This window comes from Eulemur rufifrons, chromosome 6 (assembly GCF_041146395.1).
Source record: "Eulemur rufifrons isolate Redbay chromosome 6, OSU_ERuf_1, whole genome shotgun sequence".
Taxonomy (NCBI): Eukaryota; Metazoa; Chordata; class Mammalia; order Primates; family Lemuridae; genus Eulemur; species Eulemur rufifrons.
The window spans coordinates 89457389-89473543 of record NC_090988.1 but is presented as its reverse complement, the minus strand read 5'-3'; the positions used below and the strand labels follow the sequence as shown (position 1 = coordinate 89473543).

At 41.8% G+C, this 16155-nt stretch overlaps 1 protein-coding gene, 1 non-coding gene and 1 pseudogene across 3 annotated transcripts in view; 2 read left to right on the top strand and 1 right to left on the bottom strand.

Moving 5' to 3' along the window:
- Nucleotides 1-15980, top strand: part of CKAP5 (cytoskeleton associated protein 5) — a 96843-nt gene extending 80863 nt beyond the window's left edge. Inside the window, exons 34-44 of one of the 2 annotated variants that reach the window (XM_069471301.1) lie at nt 50-223; nt 448-568; nt 4938-5117; nt 5903-6090; nt 6761-6836; nt 7882-8070; nt 8168-8305; nt 8871-8954; nt 9049-9208; nt 12930-13081; nt 13234-15980. In XM_069471301.1, the coding sequence (XP_069327402.1) occupies nt 50-223; nt 448-568; nt 4938-5117; nt 5903-6090; nt 6761-6836; nt 7882-8070; nt 8168-8305; nt 8871-8954; nt 9049-9208; nt 12930-13081; nt 13234-13479 (1708 nt within the window). In that variant the 3' untranslated portion in view covers nt 13480-15980. The remainder of the gene's footprint in view (nt 1-49; nt 224-447; nt 569-4937; nt 5118-5902; nt 6091-6760; nt 6837-7881; nt 8071-8167; nt 8306-8870; nt 8955-9048; nt 9209-12929; nt 13082-13233) is intronic. The other variant, XM_069471302.1, reaches the window with a different exon arrangement.
- LOC138385625 (small nucleolar RNA SNORD67) lies at nt 615-720 on the top strand. Its single transcript, XR_011233845.1, has one exon. It is a non-coding gene; the product is annotated as a small nucleolar RNA SNORD67 (small nucleolar RNA).
- On the bottom strand, nt 7177-7295 carry LOC138385471 (5S ribosomal RNA; annotated as a pseudogene).
- Nucleotides 15981-16155: the final 175 nt, after the last annotated feature.

Here is a 16155-nt window from a genome sequence, read left to right as displayed (position 1 = left end):
TGATTAAGAAATCTCTTTTAGTTCAGGAGCCTCCTTTTGCTTCCCTTAGCCAAGCCCGAAGCATGAGTGGGCATCCTGAGGCAGCCCAGATGGTCCGCCGAGAATTCCAGCTGGATCTAGATGAGATTGAGAACGACAATGGTACAGTCCGATGCGAGATGCCAGAACTTGTCCAGCACAAACTGGATGACATTTTTGAACCAGTCCTTATTCCTGAACCCAAGTAAGTTAAACCTCTTTCTTTTAAATATAAGCAGTTCATGATCATCAGCGTGCATAAGTGTTATGAGCCTTCTATATAGTGTGCAGTTAAAACGTTTTAGAACTGATTACTGAGTGATAGCAGTTTTTTCCTAAGACCTGTATCTAGTGGGGAATTGTAAAACTCCAGCTTACTGGGATGTCTTATAATAGAGATTGAAGTTTTCCCTTTGCTCTGCTGTCTAGGATCCGGGCCGTTTCTCCACACTTCGATGACATGCACAGTAATACAGCATCCACAATCAATTTCATTATCTCCCAAGTAGCCAGTGGTGACATCAACACAAGTATCCAAGCTCTGACCCAGGTATGGGGGTGCTTCCATGGTAGGGATCCCATTGGTGAATGTAGGCTGTAGAAGTAGTGGGCTGTACACTGGTGGAGTCATAGGATGAGAGGATGCAGGCAATGTTCAGTACTGCCCTAAGGAAAAAAGTGCAGAGGGGCCACCCAGTCATCACTTGCCTCAGAGGATATAGCTTTAGAAGAGCCTTGCGTTTTTGTAATTGCATTCATTCACCAGAGACTAGAGATAATAGCAGTAGCAAGTAGGGACCAACTCTCATGGAATGTGCTTAGATTATAGTGGACAGAAACAAATAAGTTAAAGAAACTAGGCTGGGCATGGTGGCTCACACCTCTAATCCTAGCACTCTGAGAGGCTTAGGCAGGACGATCGCTTGAGCTCAGGAGTTCAAGACCAGCCTGAGCAAGAGCGAGACCTCGTTTCTACTAAAAATAGAAAAAAAATCAGCCAGCTGTGGTGATGTACGCCTATAGTCTCAACTACTTGGGAGACTGAGGCAGGAAGATTGCTTGAGCCCAGGAATTTGAGGTTACAGTGAGCTATGATGATGCCACTGGACTCTAGCCCAGGTGACAGAGCGAGACTGTCTCCAAAAAAGAAAAGAAAAAGAAAGAAAATGTCAGATAACAGTTACTACTGTGAAAATAGAACTGATGGACAGGAGAGAGGGACTGAGTAGTTACTTAGATTGAGTGATCAGGAAAAGTCCGATGTGCAAATCAGTGGTAAGAATATTCCAAGCAGAGGAAACAGCTAGTACACAAAGGCCCAGGGTAGCAATGAGTTTGCCACCTTCTAGGAAACAGTAGAAGGTCCATGTGCCTCGAGGATGGTGTTGAAGGGGAAGAATGGTACAGAATGAGGTTTGAGTGGCAGACAGTGATCAGATCATGCAGGGCTTTGAAAGTGATAGGGTAAGTTGTTTGGATTTTAAGTGTGATGGGAGGCCATTAGAAAATTTTAAACAAAGTTACATGTTTAAAAAATAATAATTTTCTTCTTCCTCTGCTTCCCTTCAGCCAGGCATGGTGGCTCACACCTATAATCCTAGCACTCTGGGAGGCCGAGGCAGGATTGCTTGAGGTCAGGAGTTCAAGACCAGTTTGAGCAAGAGAGAGACCCCGTCTCTACTAAAAATAGAAAAACGAGCCAGGTGTCAGTCCCAGCTACTTGAGAAGCTGAGACAGGAGGATCTTTTGAACCCAGGAGTTTGAGGTTGCTGTGAGCTAGCAAGTCTGATGCCATGGCACTCTCACCCGGGCAACAGACCAAGACTCTGTCTCAAAAAAAAAAAACAAAACAAAACAAAAAAAAAATTTTTTTCTTCTTCCTCTGCTTCCCTTCCCTAACAAGTCCAGTTCTAAAAAAAAAAAAAAAAAGCTATTAGGTGGGGCAGAGCAAGGTAGGCATCCATAGTTGTGATAAGGACATGGGAGTGGGGGGTCATAGTGGCCTAATATGAGGGTATCAGAGCCCAAGCACTGTGAGAAGGGTGTCCATATAGGAGGGGGTGACACAGTGTTCAGGAGTCAGAACCCAGCAGGATGAAGAAGATGTCCATTTGGGAGCCAGCCTGTCATGGTAGTAGGACCCCAAGCAGGGTGAAGAGAATGTCCACGTGTGTTGGGAGTGGGGAGGCAGTGCACGCAGTGTGGCTCAGAATGGGGGGCAATCTGGGCCCCGGCAAGAAAAGTGGGCATCTGCATGGGGAATGGCTGGTGGCAGAGATGGAAGATTAGTTGCATACAAAGGGATTGGTCAATAAATAAATACAAGGAAAATGGGGAGCCAAGTTTCTCCCTGTTAGAGAAAGGAGTTACAAACATAGAAGGGGAGAGCAAGATGGAATGAACTATGATATTGGAACAGAATTAGATGCAACAGTATGAACTCAGGTTTTCATATATAGATGTAGAAGTAAACATTAATGTAAATTTGTGTGTGCATACACACATACGGGGGATAAATACATTATATATAATATATATAGCTATATAATATACAATCATATGTCACTTAACAATGGGGATACATTTCTAAGACATGCATCATTAGGCAATTTCGTCATTGTGTGAACATCATACAGTGTACTTACACAAACTTAGATGGCATAGCCTACTGCATACCTAGGCTATATGGTATAGCCTGTTGCTCCTAGCCTACAAACTTGTACAGCATGTTACGGTACTGAATACCATAGGCAATTATAATACTTTGGTAAGTATTTGTATATCTAAACATAGAAGAGGTACAGTAAAAATATGTATTATAATCTTTTGGGGCCACTATCATATATATGGTCCATTTTTGACCGAAATGTCATTAAGGGTACATGACTGTACGTTTGTTCCCTCGCTCTTTTCACTGAGAGGAACTGAGAACAGCAATTACCCCAGCGACAACGAGCACACCCAGGTCTTATCTTGTAAATACCATTTTCCACAAAAAGGAATGTGGGCTCCTTAGAGAAGTGCCTGATTCCGGGGCTGAATCAGGGAAATTATTAATACAAGATTATCCTAAAACATCTTACTGTGCCAGACAGCAAAGATAAGCTCAAAGAATGATAGAGACATGTCAGAAGGACACAGAGGCCAACTGGAACAGACTCTCTGTATTTAAAGAGGGAACAATTTGAGCATCTAAATAAATAATGGTAGTAATAAGTTATAACCCAATAAACTGAATAAAACTCAGTAAATTTATTGACTTAACAAAATTTAATAAACTGGGAAACCACAAGTCTGTGCACTAATTAATTGAAATTTGAAGAGAAATGGGATATATACATGGTTTTATAGTACCTGCCCATAAAATCCAAAGGAAAAATATACAAAAAAATACAAATTACCAAGAATAACTGGACTGTATAGAAGCCTGGCAGATAACACCTTAATCAGTTGATCCAAGTGAACGTCAATAATGCAACAAAATGAAATTACACGCCACCTAATAGGATCCAGTAAGAGTACTGCATCACTTTGCTAATATTTCTAATGTTGTATAACTTTGAATCTAATCAAAGTGTCAAGGTCAGGAAAGTTGAGGAAAGACTGAAGAACTGTCCTAGACTGAAGAGAGACTAAGAGGTGTGATAACTAAATTCAGTGAGTGATTCTAGACTGGCCTTTTGCTATAAAAGTACATAATCAGGGTCATTGGAGAAAATTGAATGGGATCTGAGAATTAGATGGTGATTAACATCAATGAAAGTTTCAATTTGATAGTTATAATCATGAAGGAGAATGTTCCTGTTATTAAGAAATATATACTAAGGTATCAGAGGTTCGTGGAGCATCAGATTGACAATATACTCTCAGATGATTCAGGATAAAGTTCCTTTACTTTCAACTTTCTGTAATGTTTGCGCTATTTTTAATTGCAGAAAAAGTTACTCTGGCCACTATAGAGACCAGATTATTGGCAAGGCAAGAGTAGATTCCAGGAGACCTATTAGGAAACTATGGCGAAAATTCCTATGAAAGATAATATTATTAATATTATCATGTGCCACTAGGATGAGAATGGTGGAGAGGAAGAAAAGGGCATGGTGTCAGGGTATCTTTTGGAAGTAGGGTCCACAGAACTTGGTAATAGATTAGATATGAGCATAATGCCTAACACTGGAGCAATATGTGGGAAACCCGAGTTCTGAGTTTGGACTAAGTAGTCTGATTTTTCTGAGCCTCACTTTTCTCACCTTGTAATGGAGATCTTAATATCAGCCCTGTCTATGGAGTCTAAAAAGCATTCTTTTTAATAAATTGAACATTTAAACATAGGGATTATTAGTCCCCTAACTAGACCGTGAACCTCTTAGAACAAGATCTGTGACTTAATTCACCTAACAGTATCTTGCTTAGTAAATAATTTATTGAATAATTGAATCCCTAAGGACTATTTATTAATATATGAAAATTAACTCAGTTTTTTCAGGGTAAGATATTGGAAGTGCTTTGCTAATAAATATTCTTACAGAGAATTCCTGTAGTGTCTTCCTGCTACTTAGAAGTATGAAGCTTGGGGCCAGGCGTGATGGCTCATGCCTATAATCCCAGCACTTTGGGAGGCCAAGGCAGCAGGATCACTTGAGCCCAGGAATTTGAGACCAGCCTGAGCAACACAGCAGACTCCTTCTCTACCAAAACTAGAAAAATTAGCCAGGTGTGGGTGACATGTGCCTGTAGTCCCAGTTACTCGGGTAGTTGAGGCAGGAAGATAGCTTGAGCCCAAGAGTTGGAGGTTGTAGTCAGCTCTGATGATGCCACTGCACTCTAGCGTAACAAGCTGAGACCCTATCTCAAAAAAAAAAAAAAAAAAAAAAAAAGTATCAAGCTTGGAAAATATATCTCGGAATTTTTGTTATCAGATTGATGAGGTCCTGAGACAAGAAGACAAAGCCGAAGCCATGTCTGGCCATATCGATCAGTTTCTGATAGCCACATTTATGCAGCTAAGACTCATCTACAACACACACATGGCAGATGAGAAATTGGAGAAGGATGAGATCATCAAGTTGTATAGCTGTATCATTGGCAACATGATTTCGGTAAGGGCACCTCTGCAGAACTTGAACTTCCCATCATTCTGTCATCCCACTGGGGTTCTAAAGCCAGAGTCAATGCAGATGTTCCAGTGAGTCCTATGTCACTTGGTAGAATTTTACATGCAGTGTATAGCAAGCTACTAACTACTTCCACTGAATGTTGGGCTGTACCGTGGCTTACTTTTATTGTTAGGATATAAAGTAGAATGCTTACAGATGACTTAGAATTCTGCTTCCTGTAATGTAAGTTTCTTCCTCAGGCATGGTAGGCCCTATCTGGCTTTTCACAGATTAGTGTCCTTACATTAAAAATGCTAATTACTCTGATTTGATCATACATATGTATTAAAATATCACTCTGTATGCCATAAATATGTACAATTATTACATGTCAACTAAAAAGGGAAAAAATTTGCAAATGATTTACCTTTAGAGAAGATTATAAGGATAATAAAGACCTTCCTTCTCATTAACTTGCATTTCAATATGCTTTCTTAAATTGGGGAGAAAAAGGTGGAATTTGGCACCAACTAGCCAGAAATTACCAATTGTGCATAACAATAAATTCTATATGTAAAAAAATACTTTTATAATTGGAAGGAAACACAACAATTAATTTTGCCTATTACTAGAAGCATAGGGGACTGTGGTGATTTTTATTTTTTTCTTAATGCTCTGAATTTTTAAAAATACAGTATAATTGAATGTTTACCAGAATATGTCATCCACATTTGTCCTTTGCTCTCTGTGTTGAGTTTTACACCTCCCTAACAATTATGTCTGGGTAGCTGTTTCAGATAGAGAGCCTGGCCCGAGAGGCCTCCACTGGAGTACTGAAAGACCTAATGCATGGCCTTATCACCTTAATGCTGGATTCTCGGATTGAAGATCTAGAAGAAGGACAGCAGGTTATCCGCTCTGTGAACCTCTTGGTGGTGAAGGTTCTGGAGAAGTCAGACCAGACCAACATCCTAAGGTACATCTGTATTCTCAGCCAATAGAGCGGGACATCCTCTCTTTTGTCTACACATAGAAACTAGATCAGTCATAACTTAGGTTTGCCTAATAAATTGATTTTATTATTATTTTCTTCTTTGTGGACTAAAGGTATTTCAGCCTGAGACAACAGCTAAAACTGGTAACTTTAAGCCAGCCAATATCATGAATTTTCTAGAATAGGACTGTAAAGTTTGTCAGTTACATCTTTCATTTATATTTCAGGTACATTTTTTCTCACCTACCAATGACAAAGAGAATGACAAACTTTGCCACTTAGCAAGTGGTAACTTAAAAAGCTTAATTGATGTTCATTGTCTTAACTGAACATCAGATAGTCCAAAATAATTCCTGATCCATGAACACTTAATTTATCAGGTGGATGTGGGGGGTAAACTCACAACTAATGGATGCAGTGAGCATTATATGGGGTAAGGGCAAGCCGCTAATACTGGCTTGGGTGAGGCAAAGTTATAACATGGAACCAAAGTGTACCCCCGTAATATCTTGAAATAAAAAGAAAAAAAAAATTATCAGGTGGATACAGAATAATTACACATGGACTTTCGATTTCAATTACTGATTTTAATTGGAATGCAGGTTTGAAATTTAATGCTGTTGTTTGATTTTGTTTTTGTTTTTTTCCTCAGCGCCCTACTCGTTTTGCTTCAGGACAGCCTGCTAGCAACAGCCAGTTCTCCCAAATTTTCAGAGCTTGTTATGAAGGTGAAGTTAAAATGATTCGATCCCTTTTCTTTCAAAGATGCAATTACTTTGTGAAAGTGTGGAGAAAAAGGAGTGGCAGCTAAGAAAGATACAGGCTCAAATCAACCAATTCACCCCTGAAAAATATAATTGGTCTTCAGTTTTCCCTTCCTCCAATTTATACCCCAAAATCAGGCCTAAAGAATTCTTTAAAAGCCTATAGCTGGTGGGTACAGTGACTGATGCCTGTAATCCCAGCACTTTGCAAAGGAGGTGAGGCAAGAGACCAGCGTAGGCAACACAGTGAGACCCTGTCTCTACAAAAAAAAAAAAAAAAAAAAAGTTTAAATAAATAAGTAAAAGTCTACAGCACCTGGTATTCTCAGGTGATCTCCCATCCAAGTAACTAACCAGGCCCAATCCTGCTTAGCTCCAAGATCAGATGAGATGGGGTATGTTCAGGGTGGTATGGTCATAGACTCAGGCCCAAACAATTCTTGGCCTCAAATAGTGAAAAGGAGGAGCCACTTTGTAAATATTTCACCAATTTTTCTAAAATCAAAAGGCAAGAAGTTTGATGAGACAGATTTCTTTTTGGGATAAAGATGTATATAGCCCTATAATATTTTGGTCTCTTTCATGAAAGATCCCATATGAGCAATCTATAACTGTAATAACTGTAATACTATTATTATGCTGCAGTAGTGTAAGATATTTTGTCTTCTTAGGTTAGATCTGGTTAAGGAATATGAACTACTCTACTCTCAGGTACCAAGGAAACCCAAGACAGAATGTCCACGTTTTCACATTAAATGATGGCCCCTAGCTCTGGAGAGTGGGAAGGAGGAAAAGCGATGGATGGTTAGATTGGTGACTGGTCACACTTCAGTCAGTGACATGGTTGTGGGGATTTAAATCTTTCATATTTTAGCAGCTGAACTTGAAATGTATGCTGTACCACATTTATATCTCTGGCCATGTTTTAGAAGTGAGCCCAGAGCTCAGGGAACATGATGGTGACAAATTATCCTCATTTTTCAAACACTCTTATTTCTTTTTTCAATAGTGTCTCTGGAGAATGGTTCGACTATTACCTGATACCATCAACAGCATTAACCTGGACAGAATTCTTCTGGATATTCACATTTTTATGAAGGTCTTCCCCAAAGAGAAACTGAAGCAATGCAAAAGTGAATTTCCTATAAGGACCTTAAAAACTCTGCTGCATACCTTATGCAAATTAAAAGGGCCCAAGGTGAGTGAGAATAGCAACTGGTCTCTAAAGGAGCTTGAGAAAAAGAACATCATGGCAATGGTATTGGCTACTGTTTGAATGTGCATGTGTCTCTCAGATCCTAGACCACCTGACAATGATTGACAACAAGAATGAATCGGAGCTGGAGGCCCACCTCTGCCGGATGATGAAGCACAGCATGGACCAGACTGGGAGCAAGTCTGATAAGGAAACAGAAAAGGGAGCATCTCGACTGGTGAGTGACCTGCCTTGAAAGATTGAGGGAACTGAGATTGCACTGAAAGTGATCTTGTCTAAGGTGTAGGTCACCTGGAGACTGTTTTTCTGAAGGTTTAAGGCTCAAGGATTGATCTAATCAGTCTCTTTCTGTGGTTCAGTAACCATTTTCCACCTTGAAATTTTTTCAGTCTATACTAATTATAATCATGTCCTTTTGGTTCTCAAGAAAGGTGCCTAAGACATTGGTCACCAGATAAATCCACTGTGAGCTAGCTCTATTTAACTGGGGAGAAATGAGCCAATTCCTTCTTCATCGAGTTGAGGTGAAAAGCTAAGATCAGAGACATTCAGTAACCCAGAATGTTAATGTTTCTGCTGCAGACCTTGCAGCGCTGGTGCCTCTGTTATCTGTAGGAACAGACCGGTAAGGCCCAGATTTTGAGGTATTTTCTTTCTTTCCTTTTTTTTTTTTTAAATCACCAATTGTAGTATTGAGGTATTTTCTGTTCATATCCAACCATCACATACTAATTAAAAACTCAAGTCTAACCAATCCTTCCTTTTGTCTTTCAACTTTTAAGGATGAAAAGTCATCAAAGGCCAAAGTAAATGATTTCTTAGCTGAGATTTTTAAGAAGATTGGCTCTAAAGAGAACACTAAAGAGGTGAGAGTGAAAGGGTTAAGCAGAACGGGGATCTGCTTTATGGAAAAGGGATGCTAACATCCTTCCCCACCTCTTCCTTTTTCTTGTTCACCAGGGCTTAGCAGAGTTATATGAATATAAGAAGAAATATTCAGATGCTGATATTGAACCATTTCTGAAAAATTCCTCACAATTCTTCCAGAGCTATGTTGAGAGGGGCCTTCGAGTGATTGAGATGGAGAGGGAAGGCAAAGGCCGTATTCCCACTTCAACAGGTATAGCTTCCTTTAGTAGCTCCAGGAATAAGCTCAAAATAGCTCGCAGGTCAGGAAGCTAAAGTTTTGGTTTAAATTCATATCCATGAACCTCAATACTTAATGGTCACCATTGATCTTCCCATTGCAAAAATGAAGTCAGTGGTCAATTCTCAGTCAGTAACCCATCATCAGTATTTGACAATGGTAAATGTTTCCTACCCTTAGGACAATTTCTTCACTTGGCTTCCAGTTCTCCACGCTATCTTGGTTTTCTTCTGGCCTCACTGACCATTCCTTCTTGGCTTTTGACTGATTCTTGCTCTTCCTGACTTTTCTTTCTTTATTTTATTTTATTTTTTTTTAATTTCATCTTGTTATGAGGGATACAGAACTGCAGGTTACATACGTTGCTCCTGTACCGCCTTTCCCCCCAAGTCAGGGCTCCAGGCGTGTCTGTTCCCCAGGTCGTGCGCGTTGCACCCATCGTGTAGGTATATATCCCTCCCTTCCCCACCCCCCCCTTCCCGAGTCAGCACCTTCAAGTGTTACCACTCCCCAAACGGTGCACAATGCACTCATTGTGTAGGCATACCCCCATCCCCTCCCCCGCCCCCCACCCCCACCTCAGTCTGATATCCAATTGGTGTCGTTCCCTATTTTTTTTTTTTTAAAGAGACAGTGTCTCTGTTACCCAGGCTAGAGTGCAGTGGCATGATCATAGCTCATTGCAACCTTGAATGCCTGGGCTCAAGTCATCCTCCTGCTTCAGCCTCCTGAGTAGCTGGGACTACAGGTGCATGCCACCATGCCTGGCTAATTTTTTTCTATTTTTTTGTAGAGACGAGTTCTTGCTGTGTTGCCCAGGCTGGTCTCAAACCCCTAGCCTTCCACCTTGGCCTCCCTGTGTACTAGGATTACAGGTGTGAGCCTGAGGCCCACTGTTTTTAAATCTCCAGCTTTGACCACCTTCGTGATCACCAAACTGCAGTATCCTGCATGATAGTTCCACTTGGATTTCTAGTAGAAACTATAAACTCAACATGTCAAAAACTCCTGATTTTCCCTCCAAACCTGCTCCATTTGTATTCTTCTCCATCTTTGATGATGGCAACTTTGTCCTAGTTTGCTCAGACCCAAAGCTTTTGAGCCTTCTCTTCCTCTGTCAGGAAATCCTTTTGGCTCTACCTGCAAACTATATGCAGAGTCCACCCACACTTCTCACCTTCACCAGTACCACATTAGTCTGGACATTCTCTCTCACCTGGGTTATTGCACTGTCTTCCTACCTTGTCTCCCTGAGTCCACCCTTGTCTCCATCTATTCATTTCTACACACAGCATCAAAACAACTCCTCAGCCATTTTCCAGAGGCTCTCCCTTTCACTCAGCCAAAGCAAAAGGCCTTACCAGTTCTCTGAAGTCCCGTGTTATATGACCTGCCAATACTTCAAGGACCTCATCTCCTACTCTCCCATTGTCACTCCACTCCAACCCTTCCAGCCTCCTTGCTGTTCCCGGATCACCCTAGGCATGTGCCTTCTTGGGGCCTTATCCTGGCTGTTTCTTACTCATAGAATGCCCTTCCTAAGATGGCCCTGTTGGCTAGCTCCTTTTCCTCTTTCAGATCTTTATTCACATACCACCTTCTTCGTGAGACCTTATTTTAAACCTATGACCTACCCCCTCACCACACCATACCACTTACCACCGCTAGCGTACCATATAATATAGTATTTATTAGGTTAATTGTTTGGCATCTGTCTCTGCTAGAATTTGAAATCCACAAGGGGGGAAGGATTTTTATCTGGTTTGTTGCCTAGCACATAGTAGGTATTCAGTAGCTCTAGTCATATGCTGCATAACAATGTTTTGGTCAAAGACAGACCACATATATGATGGTGGTCCCATAAGATTATAATGGAACTGAAAAATTCCTAACTCCTAGTGACATCATAGCCATCATAATGTTGTAGCACAGTTACTTTATTTTTTTTCATAAATTTAGTGTAGCCTAAGTGTACAGTGTTTATAAAGTCCACTGTAGTGTACGGTAATGTCCTAGGCCTTCACATTTACTCACCACTCACTCATTGACTTACCAGAGTAGTGTCCAGTCCTACAAGCTCCATTATTGTAAGTGCCCTATACAGGTGTACCATTTTTTCATTTATAGAGTATTTTGCTGTACCTTTTCTATATTTAGAAACACAAATACTTACCATTGTGTTACAGTTGCCTACAGTTATTCAGTACAATAACATGCTATACAGGTTTGTAGCCTAGGAATAATAGGCCATACCATATAGCCTAGGTGTGTAGTAGGCTGTACCATCTAAGTTTACGTACGTATACCATATGATGTTTGCACATGACAAAACTGCCCAGTGATGCATTTCTCAGAACGTATCTGTCATTAGGCAACACATGACTGTATTTGTTCAATGATATGAATGAATGCTATAACTAAGTTTAAGCTGAAATATTATTGTCCCCACAATGAAAAAGGCACTGTTTGAGAATTACTGCTCACAAGATCTAGAGACAAAAGACAGATTTAGGAGGTTTCAGTTATAGAAAATAGCTGTCACAAGCCTTAAACCAAGAAAAGACAGACTCATCTGTAAAAGTCCCCTCTCACCAGTCCTGTGTTCTTTCTGAGTTCAGTGAAGCCCCACCTACTTGTACAAGTGAGGGTTTGTCTATAAAACGCCTCCCTCTGGTATTCAGACACCAATCATATTCTCTCTCAGCACGTCCTGTTAGGCTGAAGCTTCGGTTCAACTGTGTTCTCTAAAACAGCTGAATTTTTTTTAACACCTTAAATTATCCTTCTGCAAGACCTTAAGAGTGTTTTTCTTGATGTGTGGTAAGCAAAATGTCAAATAGAATGTGACAAGTGGACATACCATGGTTTATCAGGATAGGCATCCTTATTTCCAAAGTCCTCTCTGGTGATGTTCAGCATCCTTCCTTTTTCCCTGGAGTAACCAGTTTTACTTTTCTCTCCGAGTACCTTATCTTTTGAGCCTAATACATTTTCACTGATGTCAAATTAGGTATTTTAAATGCCTGTATTTTATGATTGTTCATTTTCAGAAATTTAGGAACTGTGATGGATTTGTTGTTTGTTTTGGTTTAGTTTTTGGTTTTCCCCTCTCCTGCCAGAATATTTATTTTAGTGATGGGAATACAGATAGTCAGGTTCCTGTTCCCTCTGTTTGTGGGATACCTCAGTTTCTCTCTCTCTTCCCCATGAGTACACCGTAGCCTTAAGCTCCTTGCTTCCTTCACAGGTTGGATAAGAGCTTGCCCCTCTGTGTCACCTGGGCTAAACCTAATCCAATTCTCCCGAACATTTAAGGTCCTCAGGTTTTTTAGTTGGGCAATCACAATATCTTCAGGAGTAGCTTAGTTTTTTTGGATTGCCCGAGTCAATCCTGGGGTTACTGGAACACAAGTCCCCGCATGACCCAGGATGTAGATGGATGGCCCAGTTTACATTCTGCCTTTCTGTATCAATTCTTGAAGTTCTCATGAAGCTTATCTTGTGTATTTCAGAGCACTCTTTATCACCAACTTCAGGTGGATTCTTGTGGATTTTTTAGTTTTCAAGTACAATGGCAATATTCAAGCCCAGTAAACTTTTACTTGTTCTCTTTGGTGGCAGATTAACTAAGGCAGTTTAGTAGGAGGGGGAGTATGTGTGGATCTGAATATTCTTTCTACATCTTCCTCTCTAGGCATCTCCCCGCAGATGGAGGTCACGTGTGTACCCACTCCCACGAGCACAGTGTCCTCCATAGGTAACACAAATGGAGAAGAGGTGGGACCATCTGTCTACCTGGAAAGGCTAAAGATCCTCCGACAGCGATGTGGTCTGGACAATGCAAAGGTACTGCTCCTTTCCTTCTGTGTGGGTCAGGGCGGGTAGTGACAAGCAGATTAGGGGCAGGCTGGCCCGCAGAGAAGTGCCTCGGTCTTGGTGTATGTTCTGGAGCTGCATCTTGACCTGATCTGAGACAGCGTCTCCTCTTTTCCCGATAGCAGGATGACCGACCTCCATTGACCTCATTGCTCTCCAAACCAGCAGTTCCTACCGTCGCCTCCTCCACAGACATGCTCCACAGCAAACTCTCTCAGCTCCGGGAGTCACGGGAGCAGCACCAGCATTCAGACCTGGATTCTAACCAGATTCACTCTTCAGGAACCATGACCACATCCTCCTCTTCCACAGCTAACATTGATGACTTGAAAAAAAGACTGGAGAGAATAAAGAGCAGTCGCAAATGAAGCTGCCCATTCCCCTGGCACCTGCAGCTTTAGTTTACTAAACTAGAAGTCCTCATAGTCTAAAGTGGCCTCGGCAGGCCTAGTGAACACAAACTGGTTGTGAGTATCGTGCTGTGGAGCTGGGGGAGGAGCCGTGTGGCACAAGCGTTTGCACATACTCTGCTGCTCCCCTTCAGCGTCCCACCGCTCTAGAAGACGTCTGTGGGTTAGTTTAGTGTACAGACTTGTAAACAGCTGCCCTCCTCTCAGCTCAGACTAGTTTCTAGATCCTTTTAATTGCTCATTTGTAAAATTGTCCTAATCTTTCCTAGCTGTTAGAAACTCTTTAATAGTTTTCCTTTCGGTTTGTGAGCTCTTCTCCCTGTCGCCCTGAAGGGTCACTGTATTCTGTATGAATGCATGGCATGATACAACTAATTTAAGAGTCTTTTATAAATAAAGTTTGCATTAACTATACTTGTCTCCCAAGATGCTCCATATTTGGGAGTGTTGGGCAGCTCTGTCACCCATTGTGGTAGTAGTCAGGTATTTAGCCAGTTAAAGGTTAATTACTGCTTACAGAGCCCTCACGTTTCCTTGGCTCACATCCTTGGCGAGCCATCTCTTACTCCTTTGGAATAGGAGGAACTCACCTTTCCTGTGCTCCACATGCAGCTCCTAGGGGAACAGAGAAATCTCATCCTTCCCTGTTTTGAGGTTTTGGTTGTGACTTCCCTCCCATCATCAGCGATGGTTTCAAGGAGCTCTTAGGCATCATATCACTTTGCTGCCCAAATGCACGCAAGGTCGCACCCAGGGATTGGCTAGGCCACAGTGGTTCTCATGCTGCAACTGGATTTGGGTTCATTTGACTAATGGAGGTTAAGAGAGCTTAGTAGCTTCCTGCCTATCTTGAGTCTCTTTTGGTCCAGACTAACAGTTGCTTCACATTCAGTCTGAGGGAGGACCAAAAAGTCAACTGAGTATTCACCTCTGGAATGAACTCCACACTCAGAGAAACTCCTCAGGACAAAGGTTCCAGATTCAGGGGGAGACTTTTATGGGCAGTCACAAAGTTCAAAGGAACTTTTCTCTCATAGCCTACCCTCTACTCCAGAAATGAAAGACTGATTAAAAATGAATCCTCTATTGGTTCCAGTCACCATTTTCAGGTGGCCCCTACACCTTCTGAAATTAAACTTTCCTTTCTCCCTTATAATGGGAACATGCGAGTGGGTATGTTTTCACTGAAGGGACAATGGAGGAGTTCATTACTTCAGTACAAGGACATGTTTAGAAAGACTGGCTGCACTTGGGGCTGGAATTAGCACAGCTGATTTGAAAAACCCAAGTGCCCAGAGCTTACGACACTGACAGCTGTGTTGGAGAGAAAGAGTCATGTGAGACTATGTGCCCTTGTTTAATAAGCAGGTTCTGGTGTTAACAACTAGTTCTTAATCCCTTCTCCCTTGCTCTGGCTGCCAAGAGCCTGCAAGCTCACTGAATTCCCAAGTTTCACCGTGTTTTCCAGTCAGGACCAAAGAGTGAGAGGACAGAACGCGAGACATCGCAACACACAGCCATGCTCCATCCCCCACCAGTGACCTCTGCCAACAATAACCTTGAAGAATGTGCTATGAAAGGGCATCTTTGAAGTTCTATGACTCATAATGTTTAAATTTGTCCAAATTATGAATCCACTTATATACCCTTGAGGTACCATTTCTTGGAAAAACAAATTGCTCCAGTCTGATAACTGCTGTGTGAGGGAAAATTCCAGGAAGCAACAACCCCACTCATAGGCTATTTGCAGGGGCCAGAGGAGGGAGGAGGTCAGTGGCGGAGGACTTTGAGCAGCCAGGCTGGATGCCCAGCCAGTCGGCAGGCATAGTGAGAACACAGGCGGCAGCCATTTACGGAGAGCTTGCGGGGGTCCTAGACACTGTGCTAAGTACGCTGTGTCAGTTCTCGCCCTTAATCCTCATAACCTTGCAAGGTAAGTAATGTCAGGCACGTCTTTTAATATACAGTTGGCCCTTCATATCTGTGGGTTCTGCATTACAGATTCAACTAACTGTAGGAGCGAGAACAATTAAAAAAAAAAAAAATACAGCAATGAAAATATACAAATAAAAGCAATACAGTATAACAACTATTTACACAGCATTTACACTGTATTAGGTGTTACAAGAAATCTAGAGATGATTTAAAGTACATGGGGAGGATGAATGTAGATTATTTATATATATTAGGCCATTTTATATAAGGGGTTTGAGCATATGTGGAGTTTGGAATCCATGGGGGGTCCTAGGACCCATCCCCATGGATCCCAAAGAATGGCAGTAAAGGAAACAGACTCAAGGAGGCCAGGTGACTCCACCGTAGTTACTTTTGAGGTGAGAGCCAGAATATGAACCCAGGCAGTCTGACGCCAGGACCTATGCTCCTAGCCACTGTATCCCACAATACTCGCAAATGAAGGCATTTAAATACTGAGCCTTGGCTGGGCGTGGTGGCTCAGGCCTGTAATCCTAGCACTCTGGGAGGCCGAGGTGGGCGGATCGTTTGAGCTCAGGAGTTCGAGACCAGCCTGAGCAAGAGCGAGACCCCATCTCTACTAAAAATAGAAAGAAATTATATGGACAGCTAAAAATATATATAGAAAAAATTAGCCGGGCATGGTGGTGCATGCCTGTA